Source organism: Pomacea canaliculata, linkage group LG7, assembly GCF_003073045.1.
Source record: "Pomacea canaliculata isolate SZHN2017 linkage group LG7, ASM307304v1, whole genome shotgun sequence".
NCBI lineage: Eukaryota > Metazoa > Mollusca > Gastropoda > Architaenioglossa > Ampullariidae > Pomacea > Pomacea canaliculata.
Genome location: NC_037596.1, coordinates 6,766,826 through 6,786,028, shown reverse-complemented (window position 1 = coordinate 6,786,028; position 19,203 = coordinate 6,766,826). Strand labels below are relative to the sequence as shown.

The 19,203-nt window shown below is 37.7% G+C and overlaps 1 protein-coding gene across 1 annotated transcript; it reads left to right on the top strand.

The window, feature by feature from the left end:
* The first annotated feature begins 5,078 nt into the window (after positions 1-5,078).
* Positions 5,079-11,699, top strand: LOC112568448. The gene is made up of 5 exons (XM_025245750.1): positions 5,079-5,277; positions 5,809-6,156; positions 7,091-7,218; positions 7,709-7,919; positions 8,606-11,699. Exons 1-5 carry the CDS (start codon positions 5,226-5,228, stop codon positions 8,950-8,952), a joined length of 1,086 nt encoding a protein of 361 aa, XP_025101535.1. The 5' UTR covers positions 5,079-5,225; the 3' UTR covers positions 8,953-11,699.
* Positions 11,700-19,203: the final 7,504 nt, after the last annotated feature.

The following is a 19,203-nucleotide window of genomic DNA, read 5'->3' as shown; positions in this document are numbered from 1 at the left end:
GAGAGAGAAGAAAGAGTGAGAAATTAAAGAAATCAATCGCTATTGACGACGCTGTATTTAGACTTAAATTGTATGGTTGACACTGAAAACATGAACAGGTTAAAATAGGTACAACTATGACAGGCCTGGGTGGGGTACATATCGTCTGCATTTCACAACAGATCACGTGAGTACAAAAAAACACACACACACACACTATCATGTGAAGCGTAAAAGATAGATTATACATGAAATGATTGAGGGACAGAGAGATTCCTAAACTAATGCCTCTGAGCCAACGCTAAGTACATGCCTTCCCTCGACAACCAGTACCAGTGGACTAGCATAATCGCTCGTTAGCTGGTAAGAGTTACTGGATTTACAAGTTGCTATTTGTAAAGAGGCACAGTAAGCTTGCCCTGCTCGACCGAGCTGTCAGAAAATTTACCGTACTCCACAGAACAAACATGCAACCATGCGGCCCGCGGGCCGCATACGGCCCTTTGCAAGCATGCCTGCGTCGAGCAGAGCGGCCAGGTGGCGTAAAGGTTGGCGCTTGTCACCAACACAGTGAGGGTTGGCTGTCCTGGGTTCAGCTCTCGTCTCGGGCACGCTGTTCTTTGTCTGCATGTGGCATCTGTCTACAGGCCTGGCTACCTTGCCGTGATATAGTCTTAGTTACTCGCTCGGTGTACATTACTAATTACTTCCCCCCCCCCTTTCCTTAATACTGAAGACAGCTGTGCCGCAACTGTGAAAAAGTAATTCTGCTTATCAAACACCTAAAGCTAAATGCACCAGCTAACAATTGATCATATAATTTTCCAAGCAGGTGTCAAAAGATGCGAATATTTTATACAAGCATTCTCTGCAAGTATATATAAGTTCATTTGGGTGACACATCGGGATAGGGATCGCCCACAAAAGGATAAAGGTCGTCATATATCCTTTCTGCTGGAGACCTTTAGTTGGGGCCAGCTTTTTGTAAGGTGGTGCCCATCTACTCTCTCCTCTTACCTTCACCACTACTGGGCAACTGTCCTTCCCCAACACTCGCTGCCCCTCCGATTTCCAAGTAGTGTAATGCTTACGCACTACATACACACGCACACATATTAACCTATAATTATAATTAAATGATCACGCCCCTCTCGCCAAGTAATATAATGTTTGCTTCCCCATTCGACCCAGATGATAATGTATACCCGACATAGCGGGCCGGGTATCATATGGCAGTTTGAGAAATGATATGGACTCTATATTAAACATAGAAAAAGCCTGCATACAAGTGCGTCGATGCGATTGTCTCTGTTACCTAAGACAAATGTCTTGATGATATTTGATAGCTTCGACCGCCATCTGGAAGGTGATTTCACGTCAGGAGAACGCAGTATGTCAGCAGTAAAAGTACATTATGTCAGTAGTGAAAATACTTCAAAAACAGTTTCCATTTCTGTACTCAACGGGAGACCAGACAAACATCTCGATAAAGTCAATCCGGAGTCGACATCATGAGACTTCCCAGAATATGAAACAGAGGCAAATCGCGATGTCACCTAGCCTATTACTAACCTTTGAGGACGTGGCATGGACAGGAAGAGAGACATTTAGAACAAGAAAGATACAGAGAGAGTGCTCTTGAGTTTCAGAAAAAAGGATCACGATAACTGCTATCCGAATTTTTTCTGATACCAAATGATGTATGTACTATTGGTAACAGACTGATACTACATATTGGCACATTTAATCTATTCTCAGCTTTAGCAGTAACAACAACAGCAACTAACTAGAATAAACAAAAGACCACAAATAGTAACAGTATTTACTTACCAGACACGCTAATCCCAAAGATGTTTCATTGTTATTCGCTCTCACAGGCAGTTATTTTAGAACACCAGTCACTTTAGTAATTTGGGAAACAAAATATGACACATTGACACAGCCTGTCTAGTATAATCTTTAAGCCTTGTTGAGCACCAGCAGAAGTCCACCTCTTCTCAACCTGAAACCGATAAGAAATATCTCGTCAACAAACAATAGACTAACAAGTTTGACGGAACATTAATCATGACAAGTCAACATTAAAAAAAAAACCCCGATAGTTAAAGCAAGTCTTGACAAACAATATCATGAGAACGAGAAAAATATCAGAGACGAGGAAGGACGACCCATAACGTATGATATGATATTTAATTTTCGCAGTTTTCGGAACCTCGTGTCACATCAGTAATAACCCCTCCTAACACTCACGAGCATTAAGACGCACATACACAGTCTCAACAAGCCCACAGAATGGACATAAGCGGACCGCCAGTGACTGATGCTCTTTATGAGACATGGCCGAGTACTGGCTCCACTCGAGAGGTCAGCTACGATTAAAGGACTACTGGAGTGAAAATGTTTTTCTAATACTTAGGTAAAGCTCAGTGGGAGATACTATTTCCCCACATCCGGGAGAATAAATATCCCCTCTTTAATTTTCGAGATACAAGTCTACAAACATTATCTTGTACAGAAAGTCAAAATCCCACGTTATTTCAAACAAAAATAATCCCAGCTCTCTGATTGGCTGAGTCCCTCGCAACTTAAACGTATCCAAGACCAATCTTGAGGTCTTTCAGGACATAGAAACAACAAAATCTATATAGCTTATACAAAGACACACATCCATCTTTTTTTTTTTTTTGATATGTCGCCTTCCACTTTTCCGTCTTAGTTTTTCCTGTAAGTCTGTAAGAAACTTTATTTGAACTCCTTCTGCAGCTTTAAAAATCCGATTTTTGCTTAATATAGTCGTTTTTTTTTTTGGCCTGAAACTCCACCTTTTGTGACATATCACACAGAAAGTGTGTATCATTTACAAAATACTTAAATTTTAACAAGACTTTGCATACATCATTATTTTTATGATTACCTACCTATTATTTGTCGTCAGTATTCGTGCCTCATATCACACATGCTGACTCGAATCCTCTGTCAGGGACTACTGCATCATTGAGGCTAGGTATGGTGGCAAACCCTAGAAATTGCTAATACATTACAGCTAGAGAGGCGCAGCACGGTCAAGGTCCTATTAGTACCCATATGAGCTTCAAAATAGGAATTGTGTCAATCATAAAACCAGGCAAAAGGCTTCACGTGTAGCAGTAACGACAGATCAATAAAGTTAATATTTATGAAAAGAGCACAGCTTTATTTTACAAGCAACGAAAATAATACATGATACGAGATCTGTTCTATGACTAGAACAGTAGTGTGGGCAGGAAGGTATGCAAACTCGATACAGTTTTTTTTTAATAATATCATTACTTGTAAAGTGCCAAGCGCTAGGACATAGAGTTATAAAATTTACATTTATTAAACATAATTTTATGTCCACTGATTAATTTACCAATTTCACGAATCATTCTTACCACCATTCACCTATTTTGTTCTCAGTAAAAACAAAATCCTTAGAAGGACAGAGCGTACACAGCGCAATGTACACAAAATCACATGATCTCCAGAATTTAGCTGAAAATTCCCTTCAGTGTTAGTCTATAAAACCAGACCCAAATAAAAAGCAATGGGATGATGCAGTATCTCATTCAATAGATAGACAAAAGTTACTTTAAACAAGTTTTTGCGAATGAATACATGGCAATGTCTCTCTGATCCCGGATTTCAATCCACAGGCGAATCATCCTTGACGACTGGAGTAAGTCCATGGCCAAATATTAATTTCAATGTCATTAATAGTCCTTGTAAAGTTTACTGTTATGCTATGTGATCACAACAGCAACAGAAAAAAAGTATTTGATAAAGTCTCGACAAACATGCAATAAACTCAGCAACTAGATGGGAATAAGGCAAACATTGCAAGTTTAGTTGTGTTTACTCGATCATCACTTGATGATGATGTTGCTGTGAAAGCTGTAATGGGAAGGTAGTTCGTACCATGCGATGTCCTACGTGTCCCTCGTGAACCTGCATCATCACGGGGACATGTGATTAAATAGTTCATATGGGTTCCATTCACATGGTTAAATGGTTCGTGCACCTATTTTCCCCTTCAATTAACGAATACAAAAGCAGTTGTTCTATTTACCTCCAGAAAACGTCAAACGAAAAGGAGTTTACATCCTCTCTCAGGTGTATCTAACCTGTCGTTGTCGCAATTATTTCATTTTTATTTTGGCAAATAAATCTCTTCCATTTATGTATAGAAAGGGTGCGCGCGTGCGTGTGTGTGTGTGTGTTTTAGAGAGAAAGAGAGAAACAGCGAGAGAATCTCTCTCGTACCTTTATTAACTTATCTGTAGTTTATATGCTTCAGTTATATTTGCATACATATTGTCGATATGGTTTTTATTAATATTAATTTCCTAATTTAAAATAATGTTGATATTTAATTTTTTTATTTCAGTTTGAAAAACTGTGCAGAATAGAATGTATGAAATGAGGCAGCCATCTTTTATACGTGTAAAGACAGAAATCTTGTCTTTCGGACATTTGTATCTATGTCGCCACGACAACAGGCTTGTGCTCGACATTAAATGTTTATGCATATTCAAGGACAGTAACTCTTCTAAACACCAACAAGCGAGTACAACAGTTGTTCCGTCCCCTGAAGAGAATGTCTACCTCGTGCGGATCTTATCTTGTGTCATTCTCATACCCTCCTTCACATTTCAGTCAAAGATCCCATACATATAGTATTTAGTTTACATCATCTGTGTCTGTGCTTGTGTTCGTTTGTGTTTGTGTATCAGGGATATATCTATAGATATGTAAACGTCTGTGCCAAAGCTTTGAATCAAGCGTTTAGAGATGCCAAGGATGAATATCTTCCTTTCATTGTAGGTGGAATTTTAGCGATGATTTTCTTGTCTGTACTTCTTCATGAGTAAAGTAATTGTCCTTTGAAATGTAGTCTTTCTCAACGATTAGGAAAAGCTTCCGTGTTGAATGTCCTGTAAATAGTAAAGGCCAGGGACTGACTAATTCGACATCGGAAAGGTCGACTTAGCGAAGTTCGTACCAGGAACATATTAAGGTATTGTGTAGCTTGAGCCATCAAGACTAATTTCTTTCCTCGTTTCACTTCTGAAAAAAAGTCTTTCCTATTTTAACAGCAACAGTATGGACCTGTCTAACTGATAGCAACTGTGCTCGAGGTGTAGAACAAATATGTAGGTGGATTTACCTAACACTAATTAACAAAAAAAATAACCAAGGTAGTCAGAGTCACTCCTGGAATTTGGATAATGAACACAGTCCACACTCTTGCTCTTGTGCTTGGATTGTCCTTTTTCGAAGGTATATCCCATATTTTACTAGAACTTAACGTACAATGATTATTATGGAATAGATTTCTAGAAACCACTGCTAATGAAGTCAAAGAAAAAGGTAAACTGAAGCTGACGTGAGTATTTTCTCTTTAGTGTACTTTTTCTGCAGCTCTCATCTTAATTGCAATAAGCTAATTTTTAGTTTCTTTCATGCCAGTTTTGGGAAAAGGTTTGTAAAATCCTAAATGTATTCTTTTTATTCATTTGTATTTCGGTTAAAAGTAACTCATTTTCAGTATGGCAGACAGTCTGTCCGGGTGTCCGTCAGTTACTTGTCTGCGTATCTGAAAGAATGGCTATGATGCACATTGTTGTCACCTGATGTGAGTTATTCGAAAGACTATCTCTGAAAGAGTCGAGTTATCTTTATAGAATATAAACTTTGTAGACTTCTAACCCGCTCTGACACCCTCTGCTTATACCCTGCTCTGTCATCCTTTCATCATAACCTGCTTTGTCATCCCCAACCAATAATCCACTGTCACCCTGTACTCCACAGGTATAACTCTCCAGCCGTGCAGGGACAACGGTATCTATGACGTCACTTGGGGACAAACCACAAAGTTCACCTGCAGAGCCAACGGTCCTGTTCAGTGGCGAGTGCAATTTGGCGACTCACAGGACTCCGATCTGCTGGTGTCGTGTCCACAAAGTATTGGTACATGTTATGTTTCCACTGAAGTTGGCGGACTTTTCCTCTTGAGGATGGTGGATGGTCAGAGAATGATGGTTGTGAATGCTGTGAACAACACGAAGATATGGGAGTCGGTGCAGCTGGTGAACGGGAGCCTCTCGTGTAACGAGATGAGTGGGTCCATGTTAGACTGCTATCAGCTCAACTTCGTGTGTACGTGTTTCTTATTAGTCTAGCTTCGTGAATTATGTTAACGACTGAAAAGGTTTATAGGACCGTCATCGTCACATACTTGTAAAACATCCTCCATTATTTTACAAAAATGTGTCAGGTTAGAAAACACTTAAGTCAGTGTTCTTACCAATGCAGTGAGTTTTTTTGTTGTTTTTTTTGTACGAAAGATTGATGATAGAAAAGGCTTTTATCTTATTTTTATTTCTCGGAATTACAGGTTAATGAGAAGTTTGCTCTTCCTCGTTATTTTCCGGCTTTCTGTGTTGAGTCTGTGTCGTGTCGTGTTTAGTTTCAAACAATATCAGTGAAGCTGTACGAAAGCTCTATATTTTCCTGTTATACCCTTCATAGAGTTTAGCCTCAAATTTTTGTTTTTATTTCTAGACTAGAATCATAGACCTGACATTTATATGAAGCTGCTTATTTCTAAGCATACATAATGATAAATGTGACCACATCTTTTATGTCACTCAATACAAACTTTATTTTGATGTCTTCTATTATCTACTTCTCTTAATTCTTCGTTAATTCCACTTTCACTTGAACATTTTTATGAGATATTTTACTTAAAATTTTTACTTAAAACTTTATTGCAACCCCTCACACCCACACACATACTCTAACTCCTCTCTATCTCGCGTGTAAGTAGATACGCAGACATACACGTGACCAAGTTTGAGTTTGTTGTTTCTTTTATTTATTTCCCTTTCATAACGCTTTCTATTTTTGCTGATTGTTTTAACTTTATTTTATAAAAACATGGCCGTGCATTATTTCTTGGTTTCTCTGCGCTCGTGTGCCTCACTCTGTTATTTGTCTCTGTCTCTCTTTTTCTCTGATTTTCTTCTTTTTTGAGTCATTCACACTCACACGCACACACTGAAGTAATCATGTTCTTGCTAATTTCTGTAAGATCTTCCTGAGAATGTGTCGTGCCGAGCGGTCACCACCTCAGGGTCTCTCAGTGTGTCATGTGTCATCGGTCGAGTCTACTCCTCCCGAAGGCTGTACACGTGTCAGCTCTGTCGACTCACCAATGGTGTATGTATAGAGTATAAACGATTGTAGGCTTGTATCTATTTTATCTTCCTCCATTTACCTGCTTCTTTGTTCGTACTTCTCTACATCGCTCATTCCATCCATCAATTAATCTATTACACTGTTGGTACACTCAGTTGAAGTGTATTAGTACAAAATGTTCTCTCGTATCGCAATTCTATGTGTGTAACGATACAGTATAATGTAACTGTGTATTGAGTATTGGTTGCAGGCTGCTTGTTACTCCCTCCTATGAAGGTGGTGTGTGTGTTTGAAACTCACAACAAAAAAAAGCGATGAAAGTGAAAAAAATAGTGTTAAAAGTGACCTTTTGACCTTCATGATCAGATTAATTAGAAAAGAGATTAAATCATGGGTTTATTAAGCTTACTAATTGAAATATGACGACCTTTGTATTATACAATTTGGTTGTGTCTCTGTATTCTCTAAATGAGTTGCTATTATGTTTGTGCTATTTGTTATATTTATATAGTCGATGACAGACATCCTGGACTCTGCCCCCATGATGACATCACCAACGACGGACCTAATAACAGAGAGCGAAGTGAAGGTTTCAGGTTTCTGTCAGTTCAACTCCACTTTACCAACACAAGAAGGGCGTTATACCTTCTCTGTGTCTATCTCTCCAGGAGGAGGTGTCCACAATGCACGATTTACAGATGGGCGGGATTGGTATTCAATCGGTAATTTTCACTGCTTTTTCTATTATTATGGTTAATGAACTAGTTTTTATTCTCATTAACATTTTAGTAAAGAATGCACACGTGTATACAGTTGTTACTCCTAACAATAGCCTACACAATATTTTTAGAATTACAACACATCACAGTATAGCAATAACACTCTCCCATACGTATTCTCACTTCTGTCTCTCTCCCAAACTATCACATTTCCTTTTGTCTTTCTCTCTCTCTGTCACAAACAAACACACGTGCACGAACAGACTGAAGGGACCGATGGGCGATAGGGCGACATCATCAATGTAAACAAATATAGGAAAGAAAACATGTTTTCAGTCAGGTAGGAATAGAGATAGGGATAACTATACTCTATAGAGAGGTTGTGATGTCTCATGACAGACACCATCACCATCTCTGCTCAGCAATAATTTTAAACAATGATAATATGTCAACTGCTGAGTGGCATCATCAGAAACCAAAAGTTGTAATCATCATAGTGTTACAAAAACTTCTCAAAGAGTATACTTTATTTCCTGCTTAAATCGCACAAAAGTAGCAGAAAAACATCCTCAACACACACACAAACACACTCAAACAATAAATTAAGCACAAGCCTACTTGCACTAGTTTTACTAACTTTCACACAAAAAAAAAAAAATCCAACAAAAAGGTTTTCATTTTCTTCACAGAACGACCTTCGCCACCTACTCTGTCCTGTCAACCATTGCCATGTGTGCTTGGACAACTACACATGAAATGCAGGTGTACTGCCCAACATCCGGGGCAGCCTATTGGGCTCTTGCAGCTGCTTATGGGCAATCAGACGTACAACAGGATGTTGTCATCGAGTGGAGAACCAGATAACGACAACCGAAACGAACTGTTCTATACAGTGGCCTTAAGGGAGGAAGATTATAACGAAACCTGGTTCAGATGCGATTCTGTATGGAGGACAGAGACCATTTCTGGACAGAACCACATCTTCAACGTAGCATGTAGGTGGTTTGTTCTTTTTGTTCTTATTTTTAAACAATAGTTACTATTTATTTCTATAAGAACCAAGCCAGATTGGTTTTAATCCATGAAATACGTGAAGAAGATATTATAGGGTTTTATGTAGATTTTTAGCTTGGGGAGAAAAGTATCCTTAATGTGACAGCAATACTTTCAATGCTTCTGGATTCCACACAAGTTGTGAATCCCTTAACGAAATTTTATGAGAACCTTTTCAAAGAACAAACTTACAAGAAAGTCCTTCATATAAGTATATGTTTGTTAACCCTGGGAAACCTTTGGATAATATTTTTGGGGAAAGGTTAAGTGAGGTAAATGCACATGTTGCCAATTATAAATTCCAGAAAAGTCAGTAAACATCTGCTATATGTGCGTATGCCTTGTCCTGCTAGTGATATAAAAAGATATGGATTTTTGCTTCGGAAAAACTTTGTCATACGACCAGAGCTTGTCTTGCAAGATGACTGAGAGCAACAACCTGTTGGTGGGAAGAAGACTTTATTTCCTTGACTGTGAAAGAAAGAGTTAATATTTGATACACCGCCCAAAAGATTGATTTGGGAAGAAGACTTTATTTCCTTGACTGTGAAAGAAAGAGTTAATATTTGATACACCGCCCAAAAGATTGATTATTTAATATATTATCTCAGCCAATCCATTAATATTTATTTGTTCTTTTGCCTCTTTCTGTCCATGGTGGCTCTTATGGGCTTGTTTCTTGACAAAAAGACTGATTTAAAAATATATTTTAAAAAGTTTGCTCTATTTTTCTCTCTCTACCATACCAGTTAAAGGGAAACAAGACAAACGCATTTTCTCTCTTACCCCGCCAGTTATCTGTTCCTTTTCCTTCAAATTGTGTTTACATTCAAATCGTTGAAGTCTGAAATCAAAACCTAGGTCTTTAACAAATATGCTCATAATCTTCTTCTGCTTACTCTTCATACCCTCCTCCTCCTCTTCTTCCTACTCCTACTACTCCTCCTCCTCATAATCATCATCATCGTCGTCTATCGCTGAACCCATTTACAAGCCTTTAGACACTTCAACCATTTTGAATTTCGTTATTTTTGGTTCATATTTTTTTTATAAACAATGTCAGTTATAATATAAATCTCACAGCTATGTCGGAACCCACTCTCATTGTGCGTCACGCGTGCTCAGAACGTGAGTTCAACTATTCTAGTTTCAACCCAGAGAAGACGAAAAGAACAGCTACAACTGTACTAGTAAAAAAAAGGTGTCAGAGGTTCAGAATGCAATTTTCACAAGTTTCACAAGAACAACCATTTCATATAAAAAAATAGACCAGTAAAACTAGTTGAATCCGAAAAACTTTAGTGCTCTAAAGTCTAAGGATGAGGACGCTGAACTCATTTCTAAAAAAAGTGTCGTGCAGAAGGGACACGGATAAACAAACGATAAGACTTCCGAAGAATTATCGCAGCTTCAGAAGTCATTCCTTCGCTTTTTGAGCATAATATATGAACCAAAGGAAACAGGAGGGATATAATCAGCAGACTAGTGTTGGTCAACAAAGGGTCACAGGAATGACAAGGTTAGTTTTGATAAGCACTCGTTATCGCAAATGTAAGCTACATGTCATTTTGTGAACTGTGCTTTTCCTTATAAAACAGAATCTACAAAATCTGTTTTGCGAAAAAAATAAAAGTAGTAAAAGGACTAGTTTTATTCTTTTTTCAAAATCCTTCTGCTAGTAAATATTTAATGTTTCTACCCAGATGTAAGCATTAAAGAAATGTGCTATTACTGTTTGGCTACTCGCTATATTTTTGCTTTATTTTTCATGTTTTGCGAATTTTTTTTAAGGAGGGTATTATTTCAGGGGCTTTTATTTCTAAATATGGAAGGACACAACAGCAAGACCCTTACAAACAGTGGGTACAATTTCTTATACTTTGAGCATATTAATATAGCATATTAACAACTACTGGTATAAACTACATTAATCTAATGTTTTTGACAGTGTAGTAATTAATGATGCAGATATGATTAAGTTTATTGTTCAGGCTGGTGCAAAGAATACAAATTATCAACCTCTACGACAGAAAACCACCTACAGCTGACAAGAAGTATGTTGCGCCTAAAAGGAATAAAATTGCAGTTTCTAATAACAATCATTTACTTTAACGACCGTTAAAAATGTTATACCTCCAGTACAAAAGATTTTAGCATACAATAAAAACAGATGCATTTCATTTTTAACTTCGCCTTTTCAGAAGTTTCTGATGTTTGTGTACAGGAATGCTCTCCATAATGATTGAATAGTTTTCATGGAAAGTAAATTGCTTACAAAAGGGAAGCAGAAAGTGATCTCCCTTAGACTAAGTCATTGAAGATGGACTTTTGTCTATTGTCTTGCGTTTGATAAAGTGAATCTATTAACTTTGTAGATTTCAGATCTGATTTGTATTTTGCACCTTCCATTGACATCCTTGTCATTGCTAACTATTACAATAGTTGCTCTATTCTCTCCCTTTGCTCGCAGTGCTTAGGCGGTCCGGTGGTGCAACGGTTAGAGCTTGTCACCAACACAGTGAAGGTTGGTTGTCCCCTGTTCAACTCTCGTCTCGAGCACGCTGTTCTTTCTGTGCACTTGTCATCTGTTTACAGGGCTGGCTGCTTGCCGTAATATAGCCTTAGCTGCTGACACGGCGTAAAACACCAATTCCCCCCCCCCCTCATACTGATATGAAGATTGCTTGTAACACATAAATCTCCACCATGCCTTGTCAGCAATCCTCATTCCGGTTCTGGAAAATAGAAAAATGCAGAACTAAAAATATACCCTTTAAAAATATATCTCATCTATATGTATAACATTGGCTGATCGTTAGATATCTAAATATGTATTTGTAAGAGTAACAGTAAACATTTTTACAATATGTAATCGAAAGTAGAAACAATGTACTTTTGATTAATATTTTTGCCTAGAGAATGGTTAAAAATCAAGGGCATGTGTGCCCAGTAGCTTCAGTGGATAGTATTAAACTTATAGCATCTTGGTGTGAACCTTGCTCAGTTTCGGTTTTTAACGAATATCTCTCTAAAGTGCCCAAACCGTTTTTGGAATATCAGCAGTGAAACTTTGTTCATTGTTAAAATTGTGTGTCATCTGACCATTTTCGTAGAGGCCCATAGAACTTTTTGTTGAACAAAAACATGCTGTATGAAGTAGTATGTAGCTGTGTAGCCAAGGCTACAATGTCTTTCTAACCTCCATCAGTTTTCATTACCTTCTAATTTAAAGTCCTATTTCCTAGGACAAAGTTCATTTGATTTATAGTTTGATATTTCTAAGGATAGTCCCTTGAATGATGACTTTTAATCCCGATACAAAACTCTCCCAAAATTACGGCTAGAATGCTTCGCCAGATACGACCCCTTGCCATATATATATATGTATTAAACTTCTAGATAAAGCAACAACAACTTACATCAGAAAATGTTTACATGGGTATTTTTGATTCAGGTATTAGGTGAAGTATCCCACCCTTGAGTAGGCACGAGAAGTGCATTTCAACTGATGGATAAACTACTCTACTATTTTCGGGCTTCTTATAAGGTCCACTGATTTTCAACTAGGGAAATGCTGCCCTATCCCCAGTTGCATGTCTTAACAATCAAATGACTTGGAGGGAAGCAGAAAGTTCTTTGTCAACTAAGTAAATCTTGGGAAGCAGTGGTAGCTACCTAGGTAAATGACTATTGGCATTGGAGTAAATGAGTAAAAGTAACTTTTCCACCTTGTAGAAGGCTGGTGTACGACTATGAATTTCACTACTTTTTATCGTTATCCAGTGAATAAAATAACCTAGCTTGGGTAGACCTATCTACTTGGTAAGATACTCTGTGACTATAAACTATGAGAACAATTGGGGTGTACAAGGTAATGTAAGTGCAAAATGTTGGAGACGGTCACATAAAGACTTAGTTATATACTGGAGCCATATTCATTTGGTAAAGTTATAGTCATATAGTCACATGGGAGAGACATGGTCATATACTAGAGATGTAGTCATTAAATATGGTCACTTTTTTCTTCAGAGCAATATTAAATAGTTTTCAAAAGCTATGAAAAATATCAAAAGGTAAGCTAAACTCACTGAAGGAAAATTTTTTTTTAAATTTCAAGAAACATATAAAAAATTTCTAAATTCATTTTATTAGTCTCTACATGAAATGCACATTGTATTAGTTTTTTTCTAATTTTCTCCATTGCTTGATACACCAGAAAGAGCTAGTCTTTTTGCAGCTGAAATATAAAATTGAAGCCAGCTATAGATCAAAGTTTCACCATCATTAATGTCTTAGAAAGGAACAGTAAAAGAGAAAAAGGAAGATAATTTACCACACTCATCGAAATTAGTGAGTTCCAATAAACACCAGCAGCAGACAAAAAGCAGACAGAACCATTCCGCCAGAAGAAGTAGCCCCACTGCTGCCGAGCACTAAATACAAAAATGAAACAAAGAATATTTTCATATTACAAACCTGTCGGAGCGCAATCATTTGCGTGTACATAAACAGTATACATTCACGTGCACTTAATATAGACAATATATACCCAAGTACACAAAGAACATACCACGTGCAACAAAGCGCTTGTATATCTGTTTATAAATAGGCACCACTTATGTATTTCTTTTTAAAATGGTGACTATTAACATGAGAGAATCTCTGGTTTTTACATTTCGAAAATTAGTTTTCGATGCTTACTTAAAAAGTCTTAGATGGCCCACCTCGTTGAGTGTGAGATGAATAGAAATGGAGAGCTAGCAATTATTTACAAGGCCTCATGCACTCACAAGGCAACAGTAAATTTTTGAAAGTTAAGCGAAAAAAAAGGGAAATTGGTGTTTATGTCCACTTCAGACCTTCTTGATGATCTTATCAGCCCTGAACAGCAAAAGAAGAACAAAGTAAAAGTATGATGTCTGGTTTGTAAAGTCTTAGAACTGATTTTTCCTGCAACAAAGCATATAATTAAAATTGTAATATGGATGTGGTGCTTACCAAATGTGATATGTTCGCAGCATCCGGTACGTGTTACATTCAGATTTCTAGGTCTCACGCAGGGCTTGCACGTCAGCTCCTTGCCTTCATCACGAGCTCTGTTTCCAAGTATATGTACAGTGCAGTTCAGCAAGTCCGCGGAGATATTTTTACAGTTGCAATGATCTTTAGAATTAATCGAGTTGTCATCACAAGGAATAGAAATTGTGTTTGGACTTGATTTACTTGCTAAGTCCATGTTTATGTTTTTCTGCTCGCTAATGCACTTGGCCTCCTTGACTGCAGTGGTATTGACGATACACCACATTGTGTTTCGTTCAGCTTCTTTGAAGTATTCTGGACAGTGGCACTCGACACCCACAGCCAAAGCTGCAACAGATTAAATTCATCTAGAAATAATGAGCTGCAAAACCATGCATTGCGAGTACGTATAAAAAGAAATATTGAGTAACACTAGCAATAAAAGCACACGACTCTTACTTAATGGCATTAGAGAGAAGATGAACAATAATATAATCTGAAATCCCATAGCTTTTTGGTGACAGTTGCACCCTGGCGACTTCCCGAGTGGAATGTACTTTCTGTCTTCGCTAACGTTTGTGCACAAGCAAGGGAGCCTACTCTACCTATAGCAACAAAGCAGCAGAGTTGCCGTCCCTGATTCCTTTCACCACTGAACCCAACGATAGATCTGTATCGATACCCGCCAAGAGACGACTGATTAGATGAGCTCAGAGCGTATTTACATAATCACTAACCGAGCATTTATTATCATTTGTAAAAAAGATAAGCTCATGCTTGTATCAACTGAAAGACGAAAGATTCAACAAGTCTTTTCATATATAAGTATGACTTTTAAGTTTAACTTTTGTAAAAATTTGTATATACAGGGTTGGGGTTAATTTAATTTGTACATAAGCCAAAGCTTTAAGAGACCGATGAAGAAATCGAGTTACGGAAGGTTCGAGTTAAGTTTTCACTGTGGACATTTAATTTTTAACCAAATTTTCATTTCTTGTCATTTTTTTAAAGACACTCCGGTGTAGCAGGATAGGATCTCCTACCCAGAATCGAACTCCTAGCGAAGTATGCTTACAGAAAGCAGCCAAAATCTATGACTACAAGTAAGAAAACACAAAGAGGAAAAATACTATGTGAATGACAAAGAAGATTTCACACCTGTAAATAAAGAAGCTTAGGAACATATTCTGGAGGAAAGCAGACAAGCTCAGAAAATGTTTGATAGCTATAGAAGTATTTTTAATGATCATTTAGATGCCACACAACTAGATGCAGAACACATAGAAACTCAGAATTTGCGACAGAATAATTGGAAAGGAGGACATACTAACCTGCAACATGGAGTTATTGTCAAGAGCGGTATTAAACGACAGTTTTCTGTTGTATACATGTATATATATATTTAGTCTTCAACGAACATTACTTGTAACTTACCCTGCTTTCACAAGTTTGGCTTTCGTAAGATATAACTACCCCTCGGGTTCCTTATAAGCTCAACGATAAGCTAAAGTCCCGATAGAGACGCCATTTGTCAGAGATTTTGTGCAGTTTGACCACGGACGTGTATCCTCTATTTCCGAGAATTATGCATGCATACGACCTTCACCCAGCACGTTACGACCTTCACCCAGCAAGTATGTGAGGCCACTTCCGGATTTGCTGTCTGCTGTTTATACTCGTAGCATTCTTCAAGCATGAGAGTGTAACGTACTCAAACTTCCCAGCATGACTAAACGTCTCAGTTCAAACTTCCGATGGATTAATAAACATTTTCTTGGGTTTATTTATCAAAACAAGCTCAAAGCATTTTGTGAGTTGCATAATTCTGCTTTTGCAATGTTATAATGTTTCGTCCTTTACTTTTATTTCAAGAAAAATGCCAATCGAAGATTCACATGACCGATAAGCTTTATTTTTCTTCGCTTCATGACGAGACGTTTGGTTTCGCTGCTGTGCCTTCGAATAGTTTGCTGATATTTTCAAAATATCATCGGTCGTGGTATAGAATAGCGTACTATTCGAAGGCACAGCAGCGAAATCAAACGACTCGTTCGAGATCAGGTTCCGAGGGGCTAATTTTCCAGTATGGTATTAAATTATAAAGAAAATATCTTGAAGTTTGATCCATGTGACAAAATAAGTTATTGTCGACAATTAAATTTATTGGAGGAGATGACGTGCCTAAGTTGTTTTATCATAAAAGGAAAAGGAAAGCACTGTGCGAGACTGCTGTTGATAGACGGGTTGCTTCCCCTAGACTACTAGTCACCACGACAGCAGCTAATAACAGCTAGATGTTATCAAATTTTATTTATAGTTATGCTCCTTGTATCTATTTTACCTTTCAGCAGATGAAAAAAAAAGAATTGAGAAAAGCATAAACTCGGACAAAAAATTTAAAAATATTGCAATATTTTATGTTTATAATTTTATAACATTATATATAATATATGATAACAAACAAGTACTAAGTTTCCTAAACAGATGTGTATATGGGAAAAAGCAAATTAATTTCATGACAAGATAAGTAACCCAGGTACAAATTTCTTATCTTAAAGTATGAAGTATGTAGGTTATTGCTGTGTGACAAGGGAAATAAGTGTATTAAAAAAAAAGAGTGTGCAACGTCTACCTCCCTTGGACATGATTTAAAAAAAACACCAGGTACTGTAAGAGCTATTATACTTCCCTTTGGTACTAGTTTCAAAAAACCAAAACGATCTAGAAACAGACGACAGAAACACAACATTGCTTTCTGCCTATTCTTTCTCTTTCTCTCTCTTGTATGAGAGTGAGTACGTAAAATAAGATGCCATTTTATATATTTGTTTATGTTTTATAGTTGTGAAAAGTATCAGAGACCTAAAAGCTGCAATAAAATTACCTCAATAGGTATTCTCGTCAGGTGTGCAACCTCTAATTTTTACAACATCCGACCAGTGAGTGTATAAAACCGTCGCTTATCTAAGAGAGTGCAAGTCAGTAGGTGTCAATGAGTTTGTAACTCGCTCGTCTTACAAACTTTAATAGACAAGTGCCAGAAAGTGTAGTACTCGTAACAGGTGTACAGTGTTCGTATTTAAAATTATTGTCTAAGTTTTATAGTTGGAGTCAAGCTGAGGCAGACAATCTTGAGAGTCTGTCATCGTCAGATTTCAGATGTTCGCGCGCGTGAACACAGAGAGAAAGAGAAGAAAGAGTGAGAAGTTGAAGAAATCAATCACTATTCACGACGCTGTATTTAGACTTAAACTGTATGGTTGACACTGGAAACATGAACGGGTTAAAATATGTACAACTATGACAGCCCAGGGAGGGGTAAATATCGTCTGCATTTTACAATAGGTCACATGAGTACAAAACACGCACACGCACACCTATATTAACCTATATAGTTAAATGATCACACCACTCTCGCCTAGTAATATACATATAATGCTTACTTCCCCACTCGACCCAGATGGTAATGTACACCTAACATAGCGGGCCGATGATACCAAATGATGCATCTACTATAGGTTACAGGTGAATGGTACATATTGACACATTTAATGTATTCTCAGCTTTAGCAATTAAAACAACAACAACAAACTAGAGTAAACAAAAGACTAAAAATAGTGACAGTATTTACTTACCAGACACACTAATCCCAAAGATGTTTCACTGTTCTTCACTCTCACTCGCAGTTATTGAACACCAGTCACTTTAGTAATCAGGACAAAATATGACAGAAACGTAAGTCCGTCTAGTAGCCTTGTTGAGCACCAGCAAAAGTCCACCTATTTTTCAACCTGAAACCGATAATCAATATCTCGTCAACAACTGACAAGCACTAGGCTCACAAGTTTGAGTGATATTAGTGATATCAAGTCATCATTTAAAAAAACCCGATAGTTTCATTACTTGACCTAGATGTCGGTAATGTATACCGAACTCGATATGGGTAGGGAATAAAGAGATGGACACCTTATTTTACTGAAAAAAGTACATGTATGTATATCTATGATAACTGCACTCTTAATGATATCTGATAACTTCGACAGCCTATTCAAAGTTCATTTATCAGCCTATTCAAAGTTCAAGTATCATGACAAGCAAATCACCATAAAACAGTGTGTATCATCTTTTTTGAGAAGGCGGGAGAGACAGAAAGGTAGACATCGACAACGAGAAAGAGAGAGAAAGTACTCTTGAGTATTCTATGTATTATTGTAATTTATACTCAGAAGTTTATTGCGGTCCCAGAATTTGTCTAATTTTAAAATATTTTATTCATAAAAGTACAATTATCAATGTAAATGTGTTATGTATATTTATGTTGTATATATATAAAATCTAAACCAAATTATGTCATCTGATCTAAAATAGTTGTTTACCATCAGTTTCTACCCAAAACGGCTAAGTAAAATGGGTTGTTCTTTTAATCTTTAAGCAATGGGTTTTTGTTTTCTCTGACCACTTTTCCTTGGTACACGGACTTTTCGCCGACGGACGTTTCGCCGCCGGACGTTTCGGAGACGGACGCTTCGCCGCCGGACGTTTCGGAGTCGGACGTTTTGTCGACCGGCGTTTCGCCGCCGGACTGAATTGCCCTCTAGGGATTAATAAAGTATTATCTTATCTTATCTTATCTTAATTTTAGCAAAGCTTCGCATACATTCTTATTCTCATGATTACCTCCCTATAATTTGTTTTCAGTATTCGTGCCTCATATCAAACATAGTGATTATTATCCTCTGTCATGGACCGTGTGCGGACGTTTTGCCGACCGGACGTTTCGCCGCCGGACGTTTCGGAGTCGGACGTTTTGCCGACCGGCGTTTCGCCGCCGGACGTTTCGCCGCATTATTTCAGAGAGAGAGAGAGAGCTTACTTACTTCTCAAAGAATGAAAGTAACTACTAGATTACACAATAATTCTTTATTTCAAACAAATTTTACACACAGACTTCACAGACAGTTCAGTTTGATTGTCACAGATTATGCCCAACAGCTTTGAGAAAAAACATTGATACAATGGCGAGAGAAAAGTGTGAGCTAACGGTTCACATGAGGAGGGATAGTGAGAGAGAGTTCACTGATACATTGATACAATGGCGAGAGAAATGTGTGAGCTAAGGGGCGTCACACACTTGACTTCGGCTAAAGGTCCCACGTGAAATGCCGAAATGAAGTGCCCCGCGCCGAAACGTCCGGCGGCGAAACGCCGGTGGGCA

Excerpts from the sequence above, each read along its gene's own strand:
- LOC112568448 (XM_025245750.1), top strand. The coding sequence starts at position 5,226 with ATGAACACAGTCCACACTCTTGCTCTTGTGCTTGGATTGTCCTTTTTC. Across the intron at positions 5,278-5,808 it reads TGGATTGTCCTTTTTCGAAG|GTATAACTCTCCAGCCGTGC; the intron begins GTATATCCCATA and ends TGTACTCCACAG. Across the intron at positions 7,219-7,708 it reads TCTGTCGACTCACCAATGGT|TCGATGACAGACATCCTGGA; the intron begins GTATGTATAGAG and ends ATATTTATATAG.